Source organism: Coturnix japonica, chromosome Z (genome assembly GCF_054131305.1).
Source record: "Coturnix japonica strain WE chromosome Z, WE-NBRP24, whole genome shotgun sequence".
NCBI classification, from domain to species: Eukaryota; Metazoa; Chordata; class Aves; order Galliformes; family Phasianidae; genus Coturnix; species Coturnix japonica.
This window is the reverse complement of record NC_140702.1, coordinates 74638527-74666215: the sequence shown is the minus strand read 5'-3', so window position 1 is coordinate 74666215 and position 27689 is coordinate 74638527. Positions and strand designations below refer to the sequence as shown.

The 27689-nt window shown below is 48.5% G+C and overlaps 1 protein-coding gene across 9 annotated transcripts in view; it reads left to right on the top strand.

The window, feature by feature from the left end:
- LOC146754202 (SMAD family member 4-like) overlaps positions 1-21693 on the top strand; it is a 43360-nt gene extending 21667 nt beyond the window's left edge. For 4 of the 9 annotated variants that reach the window (XM_085528944.1, XM_085528942.1, XM_085528940.1 and 1 more), the window contains 2 exons: positions 5764-5947; positions 11965-12109. In XM_085528944.1, the coding sequence (XP_085385070.1) occupies positions 5764-5947; positions 11965-12094 (314 nt within the window). In that variant the 3' untranslated portion in view covers positions 12095-12109. Of the gene's footprint in view, positions 1-5763; positions 5948-7142; positions 7167-10701; positions 10826-11964; positions 12110-14764; positions 14934-17885; positions 18025-21366 lie in introns of those variants that run through there. The other 5 variants (XM_085528945.1, XM_085528943.1, XM_085528941.1 and 2 more) reach the window with 3 other exon arrangements.
- The last annotated feature ends 5996 nt before the right edge of the window (positions 21694-27689 follow it).

Here is a 27689-nt window from a genome sequence, read left to right as displayed (position 1 = left end):
TCTATAGAGACCCCATTAGACCCCATAAGGCCCCATAGAGCCCCATTAGACCCCCATAGGACCCCATAGGATCCTATAGGACCCCATAGGACCCCATAAGATCCCATTAGACCCCATAGAACCCCATTAGACCCCATAGAACCCCATAGGACCCCATTAGACCCCATAGGACCCCATAGACCCCCATTAAACCCCGTAAGACCCCATTAAACCCCATAGGATCCCATAGGATTGCATTGGCTTCCATAGAGCCCAATAGAGCCCCATAGACTCCCATTATAATCTGCTATAGCGCCCCCTAGTGGCCGCTAATGGTATTGCAGCCCCCATAGGAATCAATGGGACCCCATAGGAATCAATGGCTCCCATAGGAATCAATGGGACCCCATAGGAATCAATGGCTCCCATAGGAATCAATGGCTCCCATAGGAATCAATGGCTCCCATAGGAATCAATGGGACCCCATAGGAATCAATGGCTCCCATAGGAATCAATGGCTCCCATAGGAATCAATGGCTCCCATAGGAATCAATGGCTCCCATAGGAATCAATGGGATCCCATAGGAATCAATGGCTCCCATAGACTCCCATTATAACCTGCTATAGCGCAGGTCTATAGAGGGTCCTGGAAGGGATATAGTGAGCCTATATGGGGTCATTGGGGTCTATAGAGGGTCCTGGAAGGGGTATAGTGAGCCTATATGGGGTCATTGGGGGCTATGGGGGCTATTAGGGTCCTGGAAGGGGTATAGTGAGCCTATATGTGGTCCCAGGTCCTGGAAGGGATATAGTGAGCCCATATGGGGTCATTGGGGGCTATAGAAGCCCATTGTAGGTCCTGGAAGGGGTATAGTGAGATCTATGGGGTCCTGGAAGGGGTATAGTGAGTTTCAATGGGGTCCCAGGTCCTGGAAGGGGTATAGTGAATCCATATAGGGTCATTGGGGCCTATAGAAGCACCTTAGGGTCCTGGAAGGGGTATAGTGAGATTCAATGGGGTCATTGGGGCCTATAGAAGCACCTTAGGGTCCTGGAAGGGATATAGTGAGCCTATATGGGGTCATTGGGGTCTATATAGGGTCCTGGAAGGGGTATAGTGAGATCTATGGGGTCCTGGAAGGGATATAGTGAACCCATATGGGGTCATTGGGGCCTATAGAAGCACCTTAGGGTCCTGGAAGGGATATAGTGAGATTCAATGGGGTCATTGGGGGCTATAGAAGCACCTTAGGGTCCTGGAAGGGGTATAGTGAGATTCAATGGGGTCATTGGGGCCTATAGAAGCACCTCAGGGTCCTGGAAGGGGTATAGTGAGCCCCTATGGGGTCCTGGTCTCTATTAAGACCCATTGTAGGTCCTGGAAGGGATATAGTGAACCCATATGGGGTCATTGGGTGGTATTAGAACCCATTATAGGTCCTCGCAGGTACATAGTGAAGCCATATGGGGTCATTGGGGGCTATTAAGACCCATTGTAGGTCCTGGCAGGTCCATAGTGAAGCCATATAGGGTCATTGGGGTCTATAGAGACCCCATTAGACCCCATAAGACCCCATAGAGCCCCATTAGACCCCCATAGGATCCTATAGGACCCCATAGGACCCCATTAGACCCCATAGGACCCCATAGACCCCCATAGAACCCCATAAGACCCCATTAAACCCCATAGGATCCCATAGGATTGCATTGGCTTCCATAGAGCCCAATAGAGCCCCATAGACTCCCATTATAATCTGCTATAGCGCCCCCTAGTGGCCGCTAATGGTATTGCAGCCCCCATAGGAATCAATGGGACCCCATAGGAATCAATGGGACCCCATAGGAATCAATGGCTCCCATAGGAATCAATGGGACCCCATAGGAATCAATGGGACCCCATAGGAATCAATGGCTCCCATAGGAATCAATGGGACCCCATAGGAATCAATGGCTCCCATAGGAATCAATGGGACCCCATAGGAATCAATGGCTCCCATAGGAATCAATGGGACCCCATAGGAATCAATGGGACCCCATAGGAATCAATGGGACCCCATAGGAATCAATGGCTCCCATAGACTCCCATTACAGCGCCCCCTAATGGCCGCTAATGGTATTGCAGCCCCCATAGGAATCAATGGGACCCCATAGGAATCAATAGAGCCCCATAGGAATCAATGGCTCCCATAGGAATCAATGGCTCCCATAGGAATCAATGGCTCCCATAGGAATCAATGGGACCCCATAGGAATCAATGGCTCCCATAGGAATCAATGGCTCCCATAGGAATCAATGGCTCCCATAGACCTCCATTATAATCTGCTATAGCGCAGGTCTATAGAGGGTCCTGGAAGGGATATAGTGAGATCTATGGGGGCTATTAGGGTCCTGGAAGGGCTATAGTGAGCCTATATAGGGTCATTGGGGTCTATTAGGGTCCTGGCAGGGATATAGTGAGCCTATATGGGGTCATTGGGGTCTATAGAGACGCCATTAGACCCCATAAGACCCCATAGAGCCCCATTAGACCCCCATAGGACCCCATAGGATCCTATAGGACCCCATTAGACCCCATAGAACCCCATAAGATCCCATTAGACCCCATAGAACCCCATAGACCCCCATTAAACCCCGTAAGACCCCATTAAACCCCATAGGATCCCATAGGATTGCATTGGCTTCCATAGAGCCCAATAGACCCCCATAGACTCCCATTATAATCTGCTATAGCGCCCCCTAGTGGCCGCTAATGGTATTGCAGCCCCCATAGGAATCAATGGGACCCCATAGGAATCAATGGCTCCCATAGGAATCAATGGCTCCCATAGGAATCAATGGGACCCCATAGGAATGAATGGCTCCCATAGGAATCAATGGCTCCCATAGGAATCAATGGCTCCCATAGGAATCAATGGCTCCCATAGACTCCCATTATAATCTGCTATAGCGCAGGTCTATAGAGGGTCCTGGAAGGGATATAGTGAGATCTATGGGGGCTATTAGGGTCCTGGAAGGGATATAGTGAGCCTATATGGGGTCATTGGGGTCTATAGAGACCCCATTAGACCCCATAGAGCCCCATTAGACCCCCATAGGACCCCATAGGATCCCATTAGACCCCATAGAACCCCATAAGACCCCATAGGACCCCATTAGACCCCATAGAACCCCATAAGACCCCATAGAACCCCATAGGACCCCATAGACCCCCATTAAACCCCATAGACCCCCATTAAACCCCATAGGATCCCATAGGATTGCATTGGCTTCCATAGAGCCCAATAGAGCCCCATAGACTCCCATTATAATCTGCTGTAGCGCCCCCTAGTGGCCGCTAATGGTATTGCAGCCCCCATAGGAATCAATGGGACCCCATAGGAATCAATGGCTCCCATAGGAATCAATGGCTCCCATAGACTCCCATTATAATCTGCTATAGCGCCACCTAGTGGCCGCTAATGGTATTGCAGCCCCCATAGGAATCAATGGCTCCCATAGACCCCCATTATAATCTGCTATAGCGCAGGTCTATAGAGGGTCCTGGAAGGGATATAGTGAGCCTATATGGGGTCATTGGGGTCTATTAGGGTCCTGGCAGATACATAGTGAGCCTATATGGGGTCATTGGGGGCTATTAGGGTCCTGGAAGGGGTATAGTGAGCCTATATGGGGTCATTGGATGCTATAGAGGGTCCTGGAAGGGATATAGTGAGATCTATGGGGGCTATTAGGGTCCTGGAAGGGATATAGTGAGATCTATGGGGGCTATAGAGGGTCCTGGAAGGGATATAGTGAGATCTATGGGGGCTATTAGGGTCCTGGAAGGGATATAGTGAGTCTATATGGGGTCATTGGGGGTTATTAGGGTCCTGGAAGGGATATAGTGAGATCTATGGGGGCTATTAGGGTGAATCAATGGGACCCCATAGGAATCAATGGGACCCCATAGGAATCAATGGGACCCCATAGGAATCAATGGGACCCCATAGGAATCAATGGGACCCCATAGGAATCAATGGGACCCCATAGGAATCAATGGCTCCCATAGGAATCAATGGGACCCCATAGGAATCAATGGGACCCCATAGGAATCAATGGGACCCCATAGGAATCAATGGCTCCCATAGGAATCAATGGCTTCCATAGGAATCAATGGCTCCCATAGGAATCAATGGCTCCCATAGACTCCCATTATAATCTGCTATAGCGCAGGTCTATAGAGGGTCCTGGAAGGGATATAGTGAGATCTATGGGGGCTATTAGGGTCCTGGAAGGGATATAGTGAGCCTATATGGGGTCATTGGGGTCTATTAGGGTCCTGGAAGGGATATAGTGAGCCTATATGGGGTCATTGGGGTCTATTAGGGTCCTGGAAGGGGTATAGTGAGCCTATATGGGGTCATTGGGGCCTATAGAAGCCTATTGTAGGTCCTGGAAGGGATATAGTGAATCCATATAGGGTCATTGGGGACTATAGAGACCCCATTAGACCCCATAGAGCCCCATAGAGCCCCATTAGACCCCATAGAACCCCATAAGACCCCATAGAACCCCATTAGACCCCATAGGACCCCATAGAGCCCCATTAGACCCCATAGAACCCCATAAGATCCCATAGGACCCCATAGAGCCCCATTAGACCCCATAGAACCCCATTAGACCACATAGGACCCCATAGACCCCCATTAAACCCCGTAAGACCCCATTAAACCCCATAGGATCCCATAGGATTGCATTGGCTTCCATAGAGCCCAATAGACCCCCATAGACTCCCATTATAATCTGCTATAGCGCCCCCTTGTGGCCGCTAATGGTATTGCAGCCCCCATAGGAATCAATGGCTCCCATAGGAATCAATGGGACCCCATAGGAATCAATGGCTCCCATAGGAATCAATGGCTCCCATAGGAATCAATGGCTCCCATAGACTCCCATTATAATCTGCTATAGCGCCACCTAGTGGCCGCTAATGGTATTGCAGCCCCCATAGGAATCAATAGGACCCTATAAGACCCCATAAGACCCCATAGGACCCCATAGGACCCCATAGACCCCCATAGAGACCCATAGACCCCCATAGGACCCCATAGAGACCCCATAGGACCCCATTATCTCCCATAGGATCCCATAGACCCCAATAGGACCCCATAGAGACCCCATAGGACCCTATAGGACCCCATAGGACCCCATAAGAACCCATTATCTCCCATAGGACCCCATAGGACCCCATAGAGACCCCCATAGAGCCCAATAGGAACCAATAGACCCCCATAGGACCCCATTAGACCCCATAGAGACCCCATAGGACCCCATAGAGACCCCATTAGAGCCCCATAGGACCCCATAAGACCCCATAGGATCCCCATAGAACTCCATAGATCCCCATAGGACCCCATAGGATTCCATAGAGCCCATAGGACCCCATTAGACCCCATAAGACCCCATAGAGACCCCATAGGATCCCATAGAGCCCCATAGGATCTTATAGGACCCCATTAAACCCCATAGGACTCCATAGGACCCCATAGAACCCCATAGGATCCTATAGGACCCCATTAAACCCCATAGGACTCCATAGGACCCCATAGAACCCCATAGGATCCCATTGGATTCCGTTATAGCGCCACCTAGTGGCCACTAATGGTATTGCAGCCCCCATAGGAATCAATAGAGCCCCATAGGAATCAATGGCTCCCATAGGAATCAATGGCTCCCATAGACTCCCATTATAACCTGCTATTAGGGTCCTGGCAGGGGTATAGTGAAGCTGTATGTTTATTATAGCCCCGGAATACTGGTGTTCTATCGCCTACTTCGAGATGGACGTTCAGGTCGGGGAGACCTTTAAGGTCCCGTCCAGTTGCCCCGTGGTGACGGTCGATGGATACGTGGATCCGTCGGGGGGGGATCGGTTCTGTCTGGGCCAGCTGTCCAACGTGCACCGCACCGAGGCCATCGAGAGAGCAAGGTGAGCACCACATAGACCCTATATAACCCTATATACCCCATAAGACCCCATAGAACCCCATAGAGACCCTATAGGATCCCATTGGATTCCATTATATAGCGCCCCCTAGTGGCCGCTAATGGTATTGCAGCCCCCATAGGAATCAATAGAGCCCCATAGGAATCAATGGAGCCCCATAGACTCACATTATAACCCTGTAGGACCCCATAGAGACCCTATAGACCCCATAGGACCCTATAGACCCCATAGAGACCCCATAAGACCCCATAGGACCCCATTAGACACCATAGGACCTATAGGACCCCATAAGACCCCATATACCCCATAGGACCCCATTAGACCTCATAAGACCTATAGGGAACACATAGATCCCATAAGATCCCATAGGATCCCATAGAACCTATAGGGAACACATAGACCCCATAGGACCCCATAGGACCCCATAGGACCCCATAGGACCCACAGGAAACCATAGACCCCCATAGGAACCCATAGGATCCCATAGACCCCATAGGACGCCATATACCCCATAAGACCCCATAAGACCCCATAGAGATCCCATATACCCCATAAGAACCCATAAGACCCCATAAGACCCCATAGGATCCCATAGACCCCATAAGACCCCATAGGATCCCATAAGATCCCATAGGACACCATAGGACCCAATAGGACCCCATATACTCCGTAGGACACCATAGGACCCCATTAAACCCCATAGGACCCCATTAGACACCATAGGACCCCATATAACCCATTAGACCCCATAGGACCCCATAGGACCCCATATACCCCATAAGACCCCATAAGACCTCATAGGACCCCATAGAGATCCCATATACCCCATAGGACCCCATAAAACCCTATATACCTCATAAGACCCCATAAGACCCCATAGGACCCCATATAACCCATAGGACCCCATAAGACCCCATAAAGACTCCATATTTCCCATAGGACCCCATAGACCCCATAGAGATCCCATATACCCCATAGAACATATAGGACCCCATATACCCCATAAGACCCCATACAGATCCCATATAACCCATAGGATCCCATAAGACCCTATAAGACCCCATAAGACCCCATAGACCCCATAGGCCCCATATACCCCATATCCGTCGGGGGGGGATCGGTTCTGTCTGGGCCAGCTGTCCAACGTGCACCGCACCGAGGCCATCGAGAGAGCAAGGTGAGACCCCATAGACCCTATAAGAACCCATAGAGACCCTATAAGACCCCATTAGACCCCATTAGACCCCATAGGATCCCATAGACTCCCATTGGATTCCATTATATAGCGCCCCCTAGTGGCCGCTAATGGTATTGCAGCCCCCATAGGATATAATGGGACTCCATAGGATCCAATGGAGCCCCATAGACTCCCATTGGATTCCATTATATAGCGCCACCTAGTGGCCGCTAATGGTATTGCAGCCCCCATAGGAATCAATAGGACCCTATAAGACCCCATAAGACCCCATAGGACCCCATATACCCCATAGGACCCCATAGAACCCATAGAACCCCATAAGACCCCATAGGACCCCATATACCCCATAGGACCCCATTAGACACCATAGGACCTATAGGACCCCATAGGACCCCTTAAGACCCCATAAGACCCCATAGAACCTATAGGGAACACATATACCCCATAGGACCCCATAGGATCCCATAGGATCCCATAGAGACCCCATAAGATCCCATAAGAACCCATAGAACCCCATAAGAACCCATAGGACCCCATTAGACGCCATAGGACCCCAAAGAACCTATAGGACCCCATAAGACCCCATAAGACCCTATAGACCCCATAGGACCCCATATACCCCATTAGACCCCATATCTCCCATAGAACCCTATAAGACCCCATAAGAACCCATAAGATCCCATAGGACCCCATAAGACCCCATAGGATCCCATAGACCCCATAAGACCCCATAAGATCCCATAGACCCCATAAGAGTCCATAAGACCCCATAGGACTTCATATACCCCATAAGACCCCATATAACCCATAAGACTCCATAGGACCCCATAAGACCCCATAGGACCCCATAAGATCCCATAGGACCCCATAAGACCCCATATCTCCCATAGGACCCAATAAGAACCCATAAGACCCCATAGGACACCATATACCCCATAAGACCCCATAGGATCCCATAGAACCTATAGGGAACACATATACCCCATAGGACCCCATTAGACGCCATAGGACCCCATAGGACCCCATACAACCCCACAGAGACCCCATATACCCCATATACCCCATATAACCCATAAGACCCCATAGAACCCTATAAGACCCCATAGGAACCCATAGGACCCCATAAAACATATAGGACCCCATATACCCCATAAGACCCCATAGGACCCCATATACCCCATAGGATCCCATAAGAACCCATAGGACCCCATAGGACCCCATAACACCCCATAGAACATATAGGACCCCATATACACCATAAGACCCCATAAAACCCCATAGGACCCCATTAGACACCATAGGATCCCGTAAGACCCCATATAACCCATAGGACCCCATTAGACGCCATAGGACCCCATAGGATCCTATAGAGACCCTATATACTCCATAGGACCCCATATACCTCATAAGACCCCATAAGACCCCATATACCCCATAGGACCCCATAAGAACCCATAGGACCCCATATACCCCATAGAGACCCCATATACCCCATAGAACCTATAGGGAACCCATATACCCCATAAGACCCCATATACCCCATAGAGATCCCATATACCCCATAAGAACCCATAGGACCTCATAGGACCCCATTAGACACCATAGGACCCCATAGGATCCCATATACCCCATAAGACTCCATTAGACACCATAAGACCCCATAAGACCCCATAGGACCTCATAGAGACTCCATATTTCCCATAGGACCCCATAAGACACCATAGGATCCCATAGACCCCATAAGACCCCATAGGATCCCATAGAACCTATAGGGAACACATAGACCCCATAGGACCCCATAGGACCCCATAAGATCCCATAGGATCCCATAAAACCCTATATAACCCATAGGACCCCATAGGACCCTACAAGACCCCATAAGACCCCATTAGAAACCATAGGACCCCATAGACCCCATAGGCCCCATATACCCCATATCCGTCGGGGGGGGATCGGTTCTGTCTGGGCCAGCTGTCCAACGTGCACCGCACCGAGGCCATCGAGAGAGCAAGGTGAGACCCCATAGACCCTATATAACCTATAGGATCCCATATATCCCATATGACCCCATAAGATCCCATAAGATCCCATAGGACCCCATAGACCCCCATAGAACCCATAGGAAACCATAGACCCCCATAGGACCCCATAGAACCCATAGGAAACCATAAGACCCCATAGTACCCCATAGACCCCATAAGACCCCATAGGATCCCATAGAACCTATAGGACCCCATAGGACCCCATTAGACCCCATAGGATCCCATATAACCCATAAGATCCCATAAGACCCCATAGGACCCCATATACACCATAGGACCCCATTAGACACCATAGGACCCCATAGAACCTATAGGACCCCATATACCCCATAGGACCCCATTAGACACCATAGGATCCCATAGACCCCATAAGACCCCAATAGGAACCCATAGGATCCCCATATAACCCATAAGACCCCATAGGACCCCATATACCCCATAAGACCCCATAAGATCCCATAGGATCCCATAGAAACCCATAAGACCCCATAGAACCCATAGAACCCCATAAGACCCCATAGACCCCATAAGACCCCATAAAACCCTATATACTCCATAGGACCCCATAGGACCCCATTAGACACCATAGGACCCCATAGGACCCCATATAACCCATAAGACCCCATAGGACCCCATAGGACTCCATTAGACACCATAGGACCCCATATACCCCATAAGACCCCATAGGACCCCATAGGACCTATAGGGAACACATAGACCCCATATACCCCATAGGACCCCATAAGACCCCATAAGACCCCATAAAGATCCCATATAACCCATAGGACCCCATAAGACCCCATATAACCCATAGGACCCCATATACCCCATAAGACCCCATAGAGACCCCATAAGACCCCATAGGACCCCATAAGAACCCATAGGACCCCATATACCCCATAAGACCCCATAGAGACCCCATAAGACCCCATAGGACCCCATAAGAACCCATAGGACCCCATAAGACACCATAAGATCCCATATGACCCCATAAGACCCCATTAGACGCCATAGGACCCCATAAGACCCCATATACCCCATAAGACCCCATAGGACCCCATAGACCCCATAGACCCCAATAGGAACCAATAGACCCCATTAGGAACCCATAGGACCCCATAGAGACTCCATTAAACCCCATAGGACCCCATTAAACCCCATAGGATCCCATAGGATTCCATTGGCTTCCATAGAGCCCAATAGAGCCCCATAGGAATCAATGGCTCCCATAGGAATCAATGGCTCCCATAGGAATCAATGGGACCCCATAGGAATCAATGGCTCCCATAGGAATCAATGGCTCCCATAGGAATCAATGGGACCCCATAGGAATCAATGGCTCCCATAGGAATCAATAGCTCCCATAGACTCCCATTATAATCTGCTATAGCGCCCCCTAGTGGCCACTAATGGTATTGCAGCCCCCATAGGAATCAATGGGACCCTATAAGACCCTATAAGACCCCATAAAAACCCTATAAAATCCCCTCTAACAGGTTACACATCGGGAAGGGGGTTCAGCTGGAGTGTAAAGGGGAAGGGGACGTGTGGGTCAGGTGCCTGAGCGACCACATACACCCCATAGGACCCCATAGAACCCCATAGGACCCCATTATCTCCCATAGGACCCCATAGAGACACCATAGAGCCCAATAGGAACCAATAGACCCCAATAGGAACCAATAGAGACCCCATAGAACCACATTAGACCCCATAGGATCCCATTAGACTCCATAAGACCCCATAGGACCCCATAGAGACCCCATAGGAACCCATAGGACCCCATTAACCCCCATAGAGCCCCATAGACCCCAATAGGACCCCATTAGACCCCATAGGACCCCATTAGACCCCATAAGACCCCATAGGATCCCATAGGACCCCATTAGACCCCATAAGACCCCATAGGACCCCATTAGATCCCATAAGACACCATAGAGACCCCATAGACCCCCATAGGAACCCATAGGATCCCATAGGACCCCATAGGATCCCATTAAACCCCATAAGATCCCATAAGACCCCATAGAGACCCCATAGGACCCCATAAGACCCCATTAGACCCCATAGAGACCTCATAAGACCCCATAGGATCCCATTAGACCCCATAGAGACCCCATAGGACCCCATAGAGACCCCATTAGACCCCCATAGGACCCCATAGGATCCTATAGGACCCCATAGAGCCCCATAGGACCCCATTATCTCCCATAGGACCCCATAGAGACCCCATTAAAACCCCATAAGACCCCATTAAACCCCATAGGATCCTATAGGACCCCATAGAGAACCATAGAGCCCCATAGGATCCCATAGGACTCCATTAGAACCCCATAAGACCCCATTAAACCCCATAGGATCCTATAGGAACCAATAGGACCCCATAGAACCCCATTAAACCCCATAGGACCCCATAAGACCCCATAGGACTCCATAGACCCCATTAAACCCCATAGGATCCCATAGGATTCCATAGAGCTCCATAGGATCCAATGGAGCCCCATAGACTCCCATTGGATTCCATTATATAGCGCCACCTAGTGGCCGCTAATGGTATTGCAGCCCCCATAGGAATCAATAGAGTCCCATAGGAATCAATGGGACCTCATAGGAATCAATGGCTCCCATAGACTCCCATTATAGCGCCCCCTAGTGGCCACTAATGGTATTGCAGCCCCCATAGGAATCAATAGGACCCTATAAGACCCCATAAAACCCCATAAAACCCCATAAAAACCCTATAAAATCCCCTATAACAGGTTGCACATCGGGAAGGGGGTTCAGCTGGAGTGTAAAGGGGAAGGGGACGTGTGGGTCAGGTGCCTGAGCGACCACATATACCCCATAGGACCCCATAGAGACCCCATAGACCCCCATAGGACCCCATAGGATCCTATAGGACCCCATAAGATCCCATAGGACCCCATAAGACCCCATAGAGACCCCATAGAGCCCAATAGGAACCAATAGACCCCCATAGGACCCCATTAGACCCCATAAGACCCCATAGAGACCCCATAGGACCCCATAAGATCCCATTAGACCCCATAGGACCCCATAGAAACCCCAATAGGACCCCATAAGACCCCATAGAGACCCTATTAGACCCCATTAGACCCCCATAGACCCCAATAGGACCCCATAAGACCCCATAGAGACCCCATAGACCCCAATAGGACCCCATTAGAGCCCCATAGGACCCCATAAGACCCCATAGAGCCCAATAGGAACCAATAGACCCCCATAGGACCCCATTAGACCCCATAAGACCCCATAGAGACCCCATAAGGCTCTATATTTCCCATAGGACCCCATTAGACCCCATAGAGACCCCATAGGACCCCATAGGACCCCATTAGACCCCATAAGACCCCATAGAGACCCCATAAGACCCCATTAAACCCCATAAGACCCCATTAGACCACATAAGACCCCATAAGATCCCATAGGACCCCATAGACCCCCATAGAGCCCAATAGGAACTAATAGACCCCAATAGGAACCCATTAGGCCCCATAGGATCCCATAGAGACCCCATAGAGACCCCATTAGACCCCATAGACCCCCATAGGACCCCATTAGACTCCATAAGAACCCATTAGACCCCCATAGACCCCAATAGGAACCAATAGGACCCTATAGAGACCCCATAGAGCCCAATAGGAACCAACAGACCCCCATAGACCCCAATAGGACCCCATAGACAACCATAGGACCCCATTAGACTCCATAAGACCCCATAGGACCCCATAAGACCCGATAGGATCCTATAGGACCCCATAGAGACCCCATAAGACCCCATAGGACCCCATAGGATCCCATTAGACCCCATAGGACCCCATTAGACCCCATTAAACCCCATAGGAATCCATAGAACCCCATAGACCCCATTAGAGCCCCATAGAGACCCCATAAGACCCCATAGGATTCCATTAGACCCCATAGACCCCCATAGTACCCCATTAGACTCCATAAGACCCCATAAAACCCCATAGGACCCCATAGAGACCCCCATAGACCCCAATAGGACCCCATAAGACCCCATAAGACCCCATAGAACCCCACAGACCCCATAAGACCCCATAGGACTCCATAGACCCCATAGAGCCCATAGGACCCTATAAGACCCTATAAGACCCCATAGGATCCCATAGAGCTCCATAGGATCCAATGGAGCCCCATAGACTCCCATTGGATTCCATTATATAGCGCCCCCTAGTGGCCACTAATGGTATTGCAGCCCCCATAGGAATCAATAGAGCCCCATAGGAATCAATGGCTCCCATAGGAATCAATAGAGCCCCATAGGAATCAATGGCTCCCATAGACTCCCATTATAGCGCCCCCTAGTGGCCACTAATGGTATTGCAGCCCCCATAGGAATCAATGGCTCCCATAGACTCCCATTATAGCGCCCCCAGTGGCCACTAATGGTATTGCAGCCCCCATAGGAATCAATGGGACCCTATAAGACCCTATAAGACCCCATAAGACCCCATAAAAACCCTATAAAATCCCCTATAAATTACAGGTTACACATCGGGAAGGGGGTTCAGCTGGAGTGTAAAGGGGAAGGGGACGTGTGGGTCAGGTGCCTGAGCGACCACATATACCCCATAGGACCCCATAGAGCCCCATAGACTCCCATAGAGCCCAATAGGAACCAATAGACCCCAATAGGAACCAATAGAGACCCCATAGAACCCCATTAGACCTCATAGGATCCCATAGACCCCCATAGAGCCCCATAGGACCCCATAGAGCCCAATAGGACCCCATAGAGCCCCATAGACCCCCATAGGACCCCATAGAGACCCCATTAGACCCCATTAAACCCCATAGGAATCCATAGAACCCCATAGACCCCATTAAACCCCATAGAGACCCCATTATCTCCCATAGGACCCCATAGAGACCCCATAGAGACCCCATAGAACCCCATAGGACCCCATTAGAGCCCCATAGGACCTCATAATACCCCACAGGATCCTATAGGACCCCATTAGACCCCATTAGACCCCATAGGACCCCATTAAACCCCATAGAGACCCCATAAGACCCCATAGGATCCCATTAGACCCCATTAAACCCTATAAGACCCCATTAAACCCCATAGGACCCCATAGACCCCCATTAGACCCCATTAGACCCCATAAGACCCCATAGAGACCCCATAAGACTCCATAGAGCCCAATAGGATCCCATAGGACGCCATAGAACCCCATAGACCCCATTAAACCCTATAGGATCCCATAGGACCCCATAAGACCCCATAGGATTCCATTGGCTTCCATAGAGCCCAATAGAGCCCCATAGGAATCAATGGCTCCCATAGGAATCAATGGCTCCCATAGACTCCCATTATAATCTGCTATAGCGCCACCTAGTGGCCACTAATGGTATTGCAGCCCCCATAGGAATCAATGGCTCCCATAGACTCCCATTATAGCGCCCCCTAGTGGCCACTAGTGGTATTGCAGTCCTATAAGACCCCATAAAACCCTATAAGACCCTACAAAAACCCTATAAAAACCCTATAAAATCCCCTATAAATTACAGGTTACACATCGGGAAGGGGGTTCAGCTGGAGTGTAAAGGGGAAGGGGACGTGTGGGTCAGGTGCCTGAGCGACCACGCCGTGTTCGTGCAAAGCTATTACCTGGATAGGGAAGCTGGAAGGGCGCCGGGGGACGCAGTGCATAAGATCTACCCTAGTGCTTATATTAAGGTGAGTTATGGGGTTTATATGGGGTTTTCTATGGGGTTTTATGGGGTCTTATGGGGTCTTATGGGGTCCTATGGGGTCTTATGGGGGGGTATGGGGTTATATGGGGTCTTATGGGGGTTATGGGGTTATATGGGGTCCTATAGGGGGGTATATGGGGGGGTATGAGGGGGATATGGGGTCCTATGGGGTCTCTATGGGGTTCTATGGGGGATATGGGGTCTCTATGGGGTCTTATGGGGTCCTATGGGGTCTTATGGGGCGTATAGGGGGGGTATGGGGTTTCTATGGGGTCCTATGGGGTCTTTATGGGGTCTTATGGGGTCTAATGGGGTCTTATGGGGTCTTATGGGGGGTATAGGGGGGATATGGGGTCTCTATGGGGGTCTAATGGGTTTCTATGGGGTCTTATGGGGATCCTATGGGGTCTCTATGGGGTCTTATGGGATCCTATGGGGTCTAATGGGATCCTATAGGGTCCTATGGGTTCCTATTGGGGTCTATGGGGTCTTATGGGATCCTATGGGGGATATGGGGTCTCTATGGGGTTTCTATGGGGTTCTATGGGGTTTTATGGGGTCCTATGGGGTCCTATGGGGTCTCTATGGGGTCCTATGGGGGGTATAGGGGGGGGTATGGGGTTTTATGGGGTTTTATGGGGTCTTATGGGGGTCTATGGGGTCTCTATGGGGTCCTATGGGGGGTATGGGGTCTCTATGGGGTCTAATGGGGTCCTATGGGGTACTTATGGGGTCTTATGGGGGGTATAGGGGGGATATGGGGTTCTATGGGGTTCTATGGGGTCTTATGGGGTCCTATGGGGGGTATAAGGGTCCTATGGGGTCTAATGGGTTTCTATGGGGTCTTATGGGGTCTAATAGGTTTCTATGGGGTCTTATGGGGTTATATGGGGTCTTATGGGGTCTTATAGGGTCCTATGGGGGATATGGGGTTCTATGGGGTCTCTATGGGGTCTCTATGGGGTCTAATGGGGGGTATAGCGGTCCTATGGGGTCTTATGGGGTCCTATGGGGTCTTTATGGGGGGATATAGGGGGGTATGGGGGTCCTATGGGGGTATGGGGGGGATATGGGGGGGTATGGGGTCTCTATGGGGTCCTATGGGGGGTATGGGGTCCTATGGGGTCTAATGGGGTCTCTATGGGGTCTAATGGGTTTCTATGGGGTTATATGGGGGATATGGGGTTCTATAGGGGATATGGGGTCTCTATGGGGTCCTATGGGGGGTATAGGGGGGTATATGGGGTCCTATGGGGTCTCTATGGGGTCTAATGGGGGTCCTATGGGGTCTTATGGGGTTTCTATGGGGTCTAATGGGGTCCTATGGGGTTTTATGGGGTCCTATGGGGTCTAATGGGGTCCTATGGGGTTATATGGGGTCCTATGGGGTCTTATGGGGTCTCTATGGGATCCTATGGGGTCTCTATGGGGTCTTATGGGGTCTAATGTGTTTCTATGGGGTCTTATGGGGTTATATGGGGTTTTATGGGGGTATATGGGATCCTATGTGGTCCTATGGGGTCTTATGGGGTTATATGGGGTCTAATGGGTTTCTATGTGGTCCTATGGGGTCTAATGGGGTCCTATGGGATCCTATGGGGTCTTATGGGGTCCTATAGGGTCTAATGGGGTCCTATGGGGTCTTATATAACCCTATATAACCCCATATACCCCCTATAGGTGTTTGACTTACAGCAGTGCCATAGGCAGATGCAGGCCTATGGGGTCTTATGGGGTCTTATGGGATCCTATAGGGTCTAATGGGGTCTTATGGGGTCCTATGGGGGTATATGGGGTTCTATGGGGTCCTATGGGGGTATATGGGGTTGTATAGGGGTCTAATGGGGGGTATATGGGGTCTTATGGGATCCTATGGGGTCTAATGTGTTTCTATGGGGTCTTATGGGGTCTAATGGGTTTCTATGGGGTCTTATGGGGTCCTATGGGGTCTTATGGGGTCTATACGGGGGGGATATAGGGGTATCCCATATAATAACCCCATATAACCCCATATAATCCCATACAGGTGTTTGACTTACGGCAGTGCCATAGGCAGATGCAGGCCTATGGGGTCTTATGGGGATCCTATGGGGTCTTATGGGGTCATATGGGGTCTTATGGGGTCTTATGGGGTCTAATGGGTTTCTATGGGGTCTTATGGGGATCCTATGGGGTCTTATGGGGTCTTATGGGGTCCTATGGGGTTATATGGGGTCTTATTGCGGTATATGGGGTCCTATGAGGTCTTATGGGGTCCTATGGGGTCTAATGGGGTCTTATGGGATCCTATGGGGGTCTATGGGGTCCTATGGGGTCTAATGGGGTCTTATGGGGTTATATGGGGTCCTATGGGGGATATGGGGTCTCTATGGGATCCTATGGGGTCTCTATGGGGTCTTATGGGGTCTAATGTGTTTCTATGGGGTCTTATGGGGTTATATGGGGTCTTATGGGGGTTATGGGGTCCTATGGGGTCTAATGGGGTCCTATGGGGGATATGGGGTCTATATGGGGTCCTATGGGGGATATGGGGTTATATGGGGTCCTATGGGGTCTCTATGGGGTCTTATGGGGTTTTATGGGGTCCTATGGGGTCTAATGGGGTCCTATGGGGTCTTATGGGGTTTTATGGGGTCCTATGGGGTCTTATGGGGTTATATGGGGTCCTATGGGGTCTTATGGGGTCTAATGGGTTTCTATGGGATCTTATGGGGTCTTATGGGTTTCTATGGGGTCTTATGGGGTCTTAGGGGGTCCTATGGGGTCTAATGGGATCCTATGGGGTCTTATGGGGTCTATATGGGGGATATGGGGTCTCTATGGGGTCCTATGGGGGATATGGGGTCTGATGGGGTCTTATGGGGGTCCTATGGGGTCTTATGGGGTCTTATGGGGTCCTATGGGGTCTTATATAACCCTATATAACCCTATACAGGTGTTTGACTTACGGCAGTGCCATAGGCAGATGCAGCAGCAGGCCGCCACTGCTCAGGCTGCGGCTGCGGCTCAGGCTGCGGCTGTAGCCGGGAACATTCCGGGTCCAGGCTCCGTGGGTGGCATCGCGCCGGCTATTAGTGAGTAATTAACGCTAATTAATATGCATGAGGGGTTCATTAGGGACCACGTTGGGTCCTATTGGTTCCTATTGGGTTCCATTGGTTCCTATTGGTTCCTATTGGGTTCCATTGGTTCCTATTGGCTTCAATTGGTTCCTATTGGTTCCTATTGGGTTCCATTGGTTCCTATTGGGTTCCATTGGTTCCTATTGGCTCCTATTGGCTCCTATTGGTTCCTATTGGCTCCTATTGGTTCCTATTGGTTCCTATTGGTTCCTATTGGTTCCTATTGGTTCCTATTGGTTCCTATTGACTCCCATTGGTTCCCATATACCCCCATAGGACCCCATATGACCCCATATCCCCCATAGGACCCCATAGAGACCCCATAGCCCCCATAGAAACCCCATAGAACCCCATATACCCCCATAGGACCCCATAGAGACCCCATATACCCCATATCCCCCCATAGAAACCCCATATCCCCCCATGTCCCCCATACAAATCCCATAGAACCCCATAAGTCCCCATATCCCCCAATAAGACCCCACAGAGACCCCATATCTCCCATAGAACCCCATTAGACCCTATAGGACCCCATAGAAACCCCATAAGACCCCATATACCCCCATAGGACCCCATAGAAACCCCATAAGACCCCATAAGACCTCCCATATGGGGGATAGGACCCCATATCCCCCATAGGACCCCATAAGGACCCCAGAGAGACCCCATATCCCCTATAGGACCGCACAGAGACCCCATAAGACCCCATAGGACCCCATACCCCCCATATTCCCCATAGGACCCCATAAGACCCCCATATCCAGAGAGATATGGACCCCAGAGAGACCCCATAGGACCCCATATCACCTATAGGACCGCACAGAGACCCCATAAGACCCCATAGGACCCCATATCCCCCATAAGACCCCATAGGACCCCATATCCCCCCCATATCCCTCATATGCCCCCATAGGACTCCACAGAGACCCCGTAGGACCCCATTAGACCTCATATACCCCATTAGACCCTATAGAGACCCCATATCCCCCATAGAGACCCCATATACCCCCATGTCCACCATACGACCCCACAGAGACCCCATAACCCCCATATACCCCCATAGGACCCCACAGAGACCCTATTAGACCCCATATACCCCCATAGGACCCCATAAGACCCCATATCCCCCATAAGGACCCCATAGAACCCCATAAGACCCTATAGGATCCCATAAGGACCCCATAAGACCCCATAAGACCCCATAGCCTTCCCCATATCCCCCATATCCCCCATAGGACTCCATAGAACCCCATAAGACCCCATATCCCCCATAAGACCCCATAGAGACCCCATATACCCCATAAGAACCCATAGAGACCCCATATCCCCCATAAGACCCCATTAGACCCTATAGAGACCCCATAGGACCCCATATCCCCCATAGAAACCCCATATCCCCCCATAAGACCCCATATCCCCCCATATCCCCCATAAGAACCCATTAGACCCCATAGGACCCCATAGGACCCTGCTAAACCCCATATCCCCCATAGGACCCCATAGAAACCCCATATCCCCCATAGGACCGCCATAGAGACCCCATATCCCACATAGGACCCCATAAGATGCCATATCCCCCCATATCCCCCATACGACCCCATAAGACCCCATAAGACCCCATAAGGACCCCACAGAGACCCCATAAGACCCCATATCCCCCATAAGACCCCATATACCCCCATATCCCCCATTAGACCCCCATATACCCCCATAAGACCCCATTAGACCCCGTACCCCCCATAGGGCCCCATAAGACCCCCACCTCCCCCATATACCCCATATAGACCCCATAGAAATCCCATATCCCCCATAGAAATCCCATAGGACCCCATAGGACCCCATATCCCCCCTAGGATCCCAATAGGACCCCATATACCCCCATAAGACCCCATATACCCCCATATCCCCCCACAGAAACCCAATAGGACCCCATATACCCCATAAGACCCCACAGAGACCCCATATCCCCCATAAGGACCCAATAGAACTCTGTATCCCCCATATCCCCCCATAGGACCCCACCCCATAGGACCCTATATCCCCCATAGGACCTCATAAGACCCCATAGGACCCCATATCTCCCATAGGACCCCATAAGACCCCATATCCTCCATAAGAACCCATAAGACCCTATAGAAAGCCATTAGACCCCCGTATCCCCCATAAGACCCCATATGACCCTATATCTCCCATTAGACTCCACAGAGACCCCATAAGACCCCATATCCTCCATAGAAACCCCATAGGACCCAATAGGACCCCATATACTCCCATAGAGACCCCATATACCCCCATAGGACCCCATTAGACCCCATATCCCCCATATGACCCCATATACCCCCACAGAAACCACATATCCCCCCATAGAAACCCCATATCCCCCCATGTCCCCCATATCCCCCCATAGGACCCTGCTAAACCCCATATTCCCCCCATAGGACCCCATATCCCCCATACGACCCCATTAGACCCCATATCCCCCATTAGACCCCATAAGACCCTATAGAAACCCTATAACCCTATAACCCCATAACTCCTTACCCTATAGGCCTGTCAGCAGCGGCTGGCATTGGCGTTGACGACCTCCGTCGGCTGTGCATCACCCATTAGTCCCCATAGAGACCCCATATCCCCCATAGAGACCCCATAGGATCCCATAAGACCCCATATCCCCCATAGGACCGCAAATCCCCCCATAGGACCCCATAGAGACCCCATATACCCCATACAACCACATAGAGACCCCATAGGACCCCATATACGCCATCGAGACCCCATATCCCCCACATCAACCCCATATACCCCCATAGGACCCCATAGAGACCCCATACGACCCCATATAGACCCCATATCCACCCATATACCCCATATCCCCCACAGAGACCCCATAGGACCCCATAGAGACCCCATATCTCCCCATATCCCCCCACAGGACCCCATAGAGACCCCATACGACCCCATATGTCCCCATATCTCCTATAGGACTGCACAGAGACCCCATATCCCCCATAGGACCCCATAGGACCCCGTATACCCCATTAGACCCCATAGAACCCCCATATCCCCCATAGAACCCCCATATACCCCCATAGAACCCCATAGGACCCCATATCCCCCCTAGGATCCTAATAGGACCCCATATCCCCCAATAAGACCCCATATCCCCCCCATATCCCCCATACAACCCCATATGAACCCATAGGACTTCGTAAGACCCTATAGAAGCCCTATAGGACCCCATATCCCCTATAAAAACCCCATAAACCCATAACACTATGTGTCCTTACCCCATAGGCCTGTCAGCAGCGGCTGGCATTGGCGTAGACGACCTTCGGCGCCTGTGCATCCTACGCATGAGCTTCGTGAAGGGCTGGGGCCCCGACTACCCGCGGCAGAGCATCAAGGAGACGCCGTGTTGGATCGAGATCCACCTGCACCGCGCCCTGCAGCTCCTGGACGAGGTGCTGCACACCATGCCCATCAACGACCCGCAGCCCTTGGATTAACCCTATAGGGATATATATACCCTATTAGATCCTACTTATCTTCTATTTAGGGTTTCGGGTTCTCTTGAGCTGATATGGGGTGGGATGGGGGCAATAAAGTGCTTTGGGTTCATGATGTGGTTGTTGGCTCCTTTGTGTTGCGGCCTATTGGGGTTAGAATCCGGTTAATCCTATTAAAAACCCCATAGGACCCCATAAGAACCCATAGGACTCCATATCCCCCATAGGACCCTGTATCCCCCATAAGACCCCATAAGATCCTATAGAAACCCATTAGACCCCATAGGATCCCATATGCCCCATAGGACTTCATAAGACCCCATAGAAACCCATTAGACCCCATAGGACCCCATATACCCCATAAGACCCTATAGAAACCCATTAGACCCCATAGGACCCCATATCCCCCATAGGACCCCATATACACCCATATACCCCAATAGGATCCCATATACCCCATAGGACCCCATAAGACCCTATAGAAACCCATTAGACCCCATATACCCCATAAGACCCTATAGAAAGCCATTAGACCCCATAGGACCCCATAAGACCCCATATCCCCCATAGGACCCCATTAGACCCCATAGGACCCCATATCCCCCATAGGACTTCATAAGACCCTATAGAACCCATAAGACCTTATAGAAACCCATTAGACCCCATATACCCCATAAGACCCTATAGAAACCCATTAGACCCCATAGAAACCCATTAGTCCCCATAGGACCCCATATCCCCCATAGGACCCCATAGAAACCCATTAGACCCCATAGGACCCCATATACCCCAAATGACACCCATATCCCCCATAGGACCCTATATACCCCATGTACCCCCATTAGACCCCATAGAGACCCCATACGACCCCATATACCCCATAGGACCCCATATACTCCAATAGGATCCCATTAGACCCCATAGGACCCCATAGAATCCATAAGACCCCATACACCCCAATAGGACCCCATAGGATCCCATATGCCCCATAGAAACCCCATATCCCCCATAGGGCCCCATAAGACCCCATAGGATCCCATGAGACCCCATAGAGGAGACGCCGTGTTGGATCGAGATCCACCTGCACCGCGCCCTGCAGCTCCTGGACGAGGTGCTGCACACCATGCCCATCAACGACCCACAGCCCTTGGATTAACCCTATAGGGATATATACATCCCCTATTACATCCTACTTGGTTCTTCTTCTCTTCTATTTAGGGTCTTTAGATTATATGGGGTGGGATGGGGGCAATAAAGTGCTTTGGGTTCATGATATGGCTGCTGGCTCCTTTGTGTTGCGGCCTACACACACAGACCCCATTAGACCCCATAAGACCCCATAGAACCCATAAGATCCCATAGAAACCCATTAGACCCCATAGGAACCAATAGGACCCCATAGGACCCCATATCCCCCATAGGACCCCATAAGACCCCATATACCCCATAGGACCCCATATCCCCCAATAGGACCCCATTAAACCCCATAGGACCCTATATCCTCCATAGAAACCCCATATGCCCCATATCCCCCATAGAACCCATAAGACCCCATATACCCCAATAGGACCCCATAGGATCCCATACCTCCCATAGGACTTCATAAGACCCCATAGAACCCATAAGACCCTATAGAAACCCATTAGACCCCATAGAACCCATAGGACCCTATAGAAACCCATTAGACCCCATATACCCCATAAGACCCTATAGAAACCCATTAGACCCCATAGGACCCCATATGACCCCATAAGACCCCATAGAACCCCATTAGACCCCATATACCCCATAAGACCCTATAGAAACCCATTAGACCCCATAAGACCCCATATCCCCCATAAGACCCTATAGAATCCCATTAGACCCCATAAGACCCCATAGCCCCCATAAGACCCTGTAGAAACCCATTAGACCCCATATCCCCCATAGGACCCCATATCCCCCATAAGAACCCATAAGACCCTATAAGAACCCATAGGACCCCATATCCCCCATAGGACCCCATATACCCCCATAGAAACCCATTAGACCCCATAGGACCCCATTAGACCCCATAGGACCCCATAGCCCCCATAAGACCCCATATCCCCCATAGAAACCCATTAGACCCCATAAGACCCCATATACCACAATAGGACCCCATAGGACCCCATATACCCCATAGGATCCCATATCCCCCATAGGACTTCATAAGACCCCATAGAAACCCATTAGACCCCATAGGAACCCATTAGTCCCCATAGGATCCCATATCCCCCATAGGACCCCATATACCCCATAAGACCCTATAGAAACCCATTAGACCCCATAGGACCCCATATCCCCCATAAGACCCTATAGAAACCCATTAGACCCCATAGGACCCCATAAGACCCCATATCCTCCGTAGAAACCCCATAGGACCCCATATCTCCCATAGAAACCCCATAGGATCCCATAAGACCCCATAGAAACCCATTAACCCATTAATCCCATCAATAATCCCATAATCCCATTAATAACCCCATTAATCCCATTAATAACCCCATAATCCCATTAATAATCCCATAATCCCATAAATAATCCCATAATCCCATTAATAACCCCATAAATAACCACACCGACACCATTATTCCATTAATAACCTCTTTATTCCATCAATAATCCCATAAATCCATCAATAATCCCATTAATAATCCCATAATCCCATTAATAACCCCATAATCCCATTAATAAGACCATAATCCCATTAATAAGACCATAATCCCATTAATAAGACCATTAATCAACCAATAACCCCATTAATCCCGTTAATAATCCAACAATCCCATTAATAATCCCATTAATAACCCCATAATCCTATTAATAACCCCATTAATAACCCCATAATCCCATTAATAACCCCATAATCCCATTAATAACCTCATAATCTCATTAATCCTATTGATGTCATTGATAATCCCAAAATCCCATTAAAATACCCCAAAATCCCATTAAAAAACCCAAAAATCCCATTAAAATACCCCAAAATCCCATTAAAAAACCCCAAAATCCCATAAAAAACCCCAAAAAACCCCAAAAATCCCATAAAAAACCCCAAAATCCCATTAAAATACCCCAAAATCCCATAAAATACCCCAAAATCCCATTAAAAACCCCAAAATCCCATTAAAAACCCCAAAATCCCATTAAAAACCCCAAAATCCCATTAAAAACCCCAAAAAACCCCAAAATCCCATAAAATACCCCAAAAAACCCCAAAAATCCCATTAAAAACCCCAAAAATCCCATAAAATACCCAAAAATCCCATAAAAAAACCCCAAAAAACCCCAAAAATCCCATAAAAAACCCAAAATCCCATAAAAAACCCCAAAATCCCATTAAAAAACCCCAAAATCCCATAAAAAAAACCCCAAAATCCCATTAAAATACCCCAAAATTCCATAAAAATACCCCAAAAAACCCCAAAAATCCCATAAAAAACCCCAAAAAACCCCAAAATCCCATAAAAAACCCCAAAAAACCCCAAAAATCCCATAAAAAACCCCAAAAATCCCATAAAACCCCCAAAAATCCCATAAAAAACCCCAAAAAACCCCAAAAATCCCATAAAAAACCCCAAAAAACCCCAAAAATCCCATAAAAAACCCCAAAAAACCCCAAAATCCCATAAAAAACCCCAAAAATCCCATAAAAAAACCCAAAAAAACCCCAAAAATCCCATAAAAAACCCCAAAATCCCATAAAAAACCCCAAAAAATCCCAAAATCCCATAAAAACCCCAAAATCCCATAAAAAAACCCCAAAAATCCCATTAAAAACCCCAAAAAACCCCAAAAATCCCATAAAAAACCCCAAAATCCCATAAAAAACCCCAAAAAACCCCAAAAATCCCATAAAAAACCCCCAAAAAAACCAAAAATCCCATAAAAAACCCCAAAAAACCCCAAAAATCCCATAAAAAACCCCAAAAAACCCAAAAATCCCATAAAAAACCCCAAAAATCCCATAAAAAACCCCAAAAAACCCCAAAATCCCATTAAAAACCCCAAAATCCCATAAAAAACCCCAAAAAACCCCAAAAATCCCATAAAAATACCCCAAAATCCCATAAAAAACCCCAAAAAACCCCAAAAATCCCATAAAAAAACCCAAAAAACCCCAAAAATCCCATAAAAAACCCAAAATCCCATAAAAAACCCCAAAAATCCCCAAAAATCCCATAAAAAACCCCAAAGTCCCATAAAAAACCCCAAAAATCCCATAAAAAACCCCAAAATCCCATAAAAAACCCCAAAAAACCCCAAAATCCCATAAAAAACCCCAAAAAACCCCAAAAATCCCATAAAAAACCCCAAAAAACCCCAAAAATCCATAAAAAACCCCAAAATCCCATAAAAAACCCCAAAAAAACCCCAAAAATCCCATAAAAAACCCCAAAATCCCATAAAAAACCCCAAAAAACCCCAAAATCCCATAAAAAACCCCAAAATCCCATAAAAAAACCAAAAAAAACCCAAAAATCCCATAAAAAACCCCAAAAAACCCCAAAAATCCCATAAAAAAACCAAAAATCCCATAAAAAACCCCAAAAAACCCCAAAAATCCCATAAAAATACCCAAAAAACCCCAAAATCCCATTAAAAACCCCAAAAACCCCAAAAATCCCATAAAAAACCCCAAAAAACCCCAAAAATCCCATAAAAAACCCCAAAGTCCCATAAAAAACCCCAAAGACCCCAAAAATCCCATAAAAAACCCCAAAAAAACCCCAAAAATCCCATAAAATACCCAAAAATCCCATTAAAAACCCCCAAAAACCCCAAAATCCCATAAAACCCCAAAAATCCCATAAAAAAACCGCAAAAAAAACCCAAAAATCCCATAAAAAACCCCAAAATCCCATAAAAAACCCCAAAAATCCCATAAAAAACCCAAAATCCCATAAAAACCCCAAAATCCCATTAAAAACCACAAAATCCCATAAAACACCCCCAAAAACCCCAAAATCCCATAAAAACCCCAAAAAACCCCAAAAATCCCATAAAAAACCCCAAAAAAACCCCAAAATCCCATAAAAAACCCCAAAAAACCCCAAAAATCCCATAAAAAACCCCAAAATCCCATAAAAAACCCCAAAATCCCATAAAAAACCCCAAAAAACCCCAAAAATCCCATAAAAAACCCCAAAATCCCATTAAAATACCCCAAAAACCCATTTAAAATACCCCAAAAACCCATTAAAATACCCCAAAATCCCATAAAATACCCAAAAATCCCATTAAAAACTCCAAAAAAACCCAAAATCCCATAAAAATACCCCAAAATCCCATTAAAATACCCCAAAATCCCATTAAAATACCCCAAAATCCCATTAAAAACCCCAAAATCCCATTAAAATACCCCAAAATCCCATTAAAACCCCCAAAATCCCATAAAAAAACCCAAAATCCCATTAAAATACCCCAAAATCCCATTAAAAAACCCAAAATCCCATAAAATACCCCAAAATCCCATTAAAAAACCCCAAAATCCCATTAAAAACCCCAAAATCCCATTAAAAACCCCAAAATCCCATTAAAATACCCCAAAATCTCATTAAAATACCCAAAAAAACCCAAAATCCCATTAAAAACCCCAAAATCCCATTAAAATACCCCAAAATCCCATAAAAATACCCCAAAATCCCATAAAAAAAACCCCAAAAAACCCCAAAATCCCATAAAAAACCCCAAAATCCCATTAAAAACCCCAAAATCTCATAAAATACCCCAACATCCCATTAAAAAACCCCAAAATCCCATTAAAAACCCCAAAATCCCATTAAAAAACCCCAAAATCCCATTAAAATACCCAAAATCCCATTAAAAAACCCAAAAATCCATAAAAAACCCAAAAATCCCATAAAAAACCCCAAAAATCCCATAAAAAAACCCCAAAAATCCCATAAAAAACCCCAAAATCCCATTAAAATACCCCAAAAATCCCATAAAATACCCCAAAAAACCCCAAAAATCCCATAAAAAACCCCAAAAAACCCCAAAAATCCCATAAAAAACCCCAAAATCCCATAAAAAACCCCAAAAAACCCCAAAAATCCCATAAAAAACCCCAAAATCCCATAAAAAAAC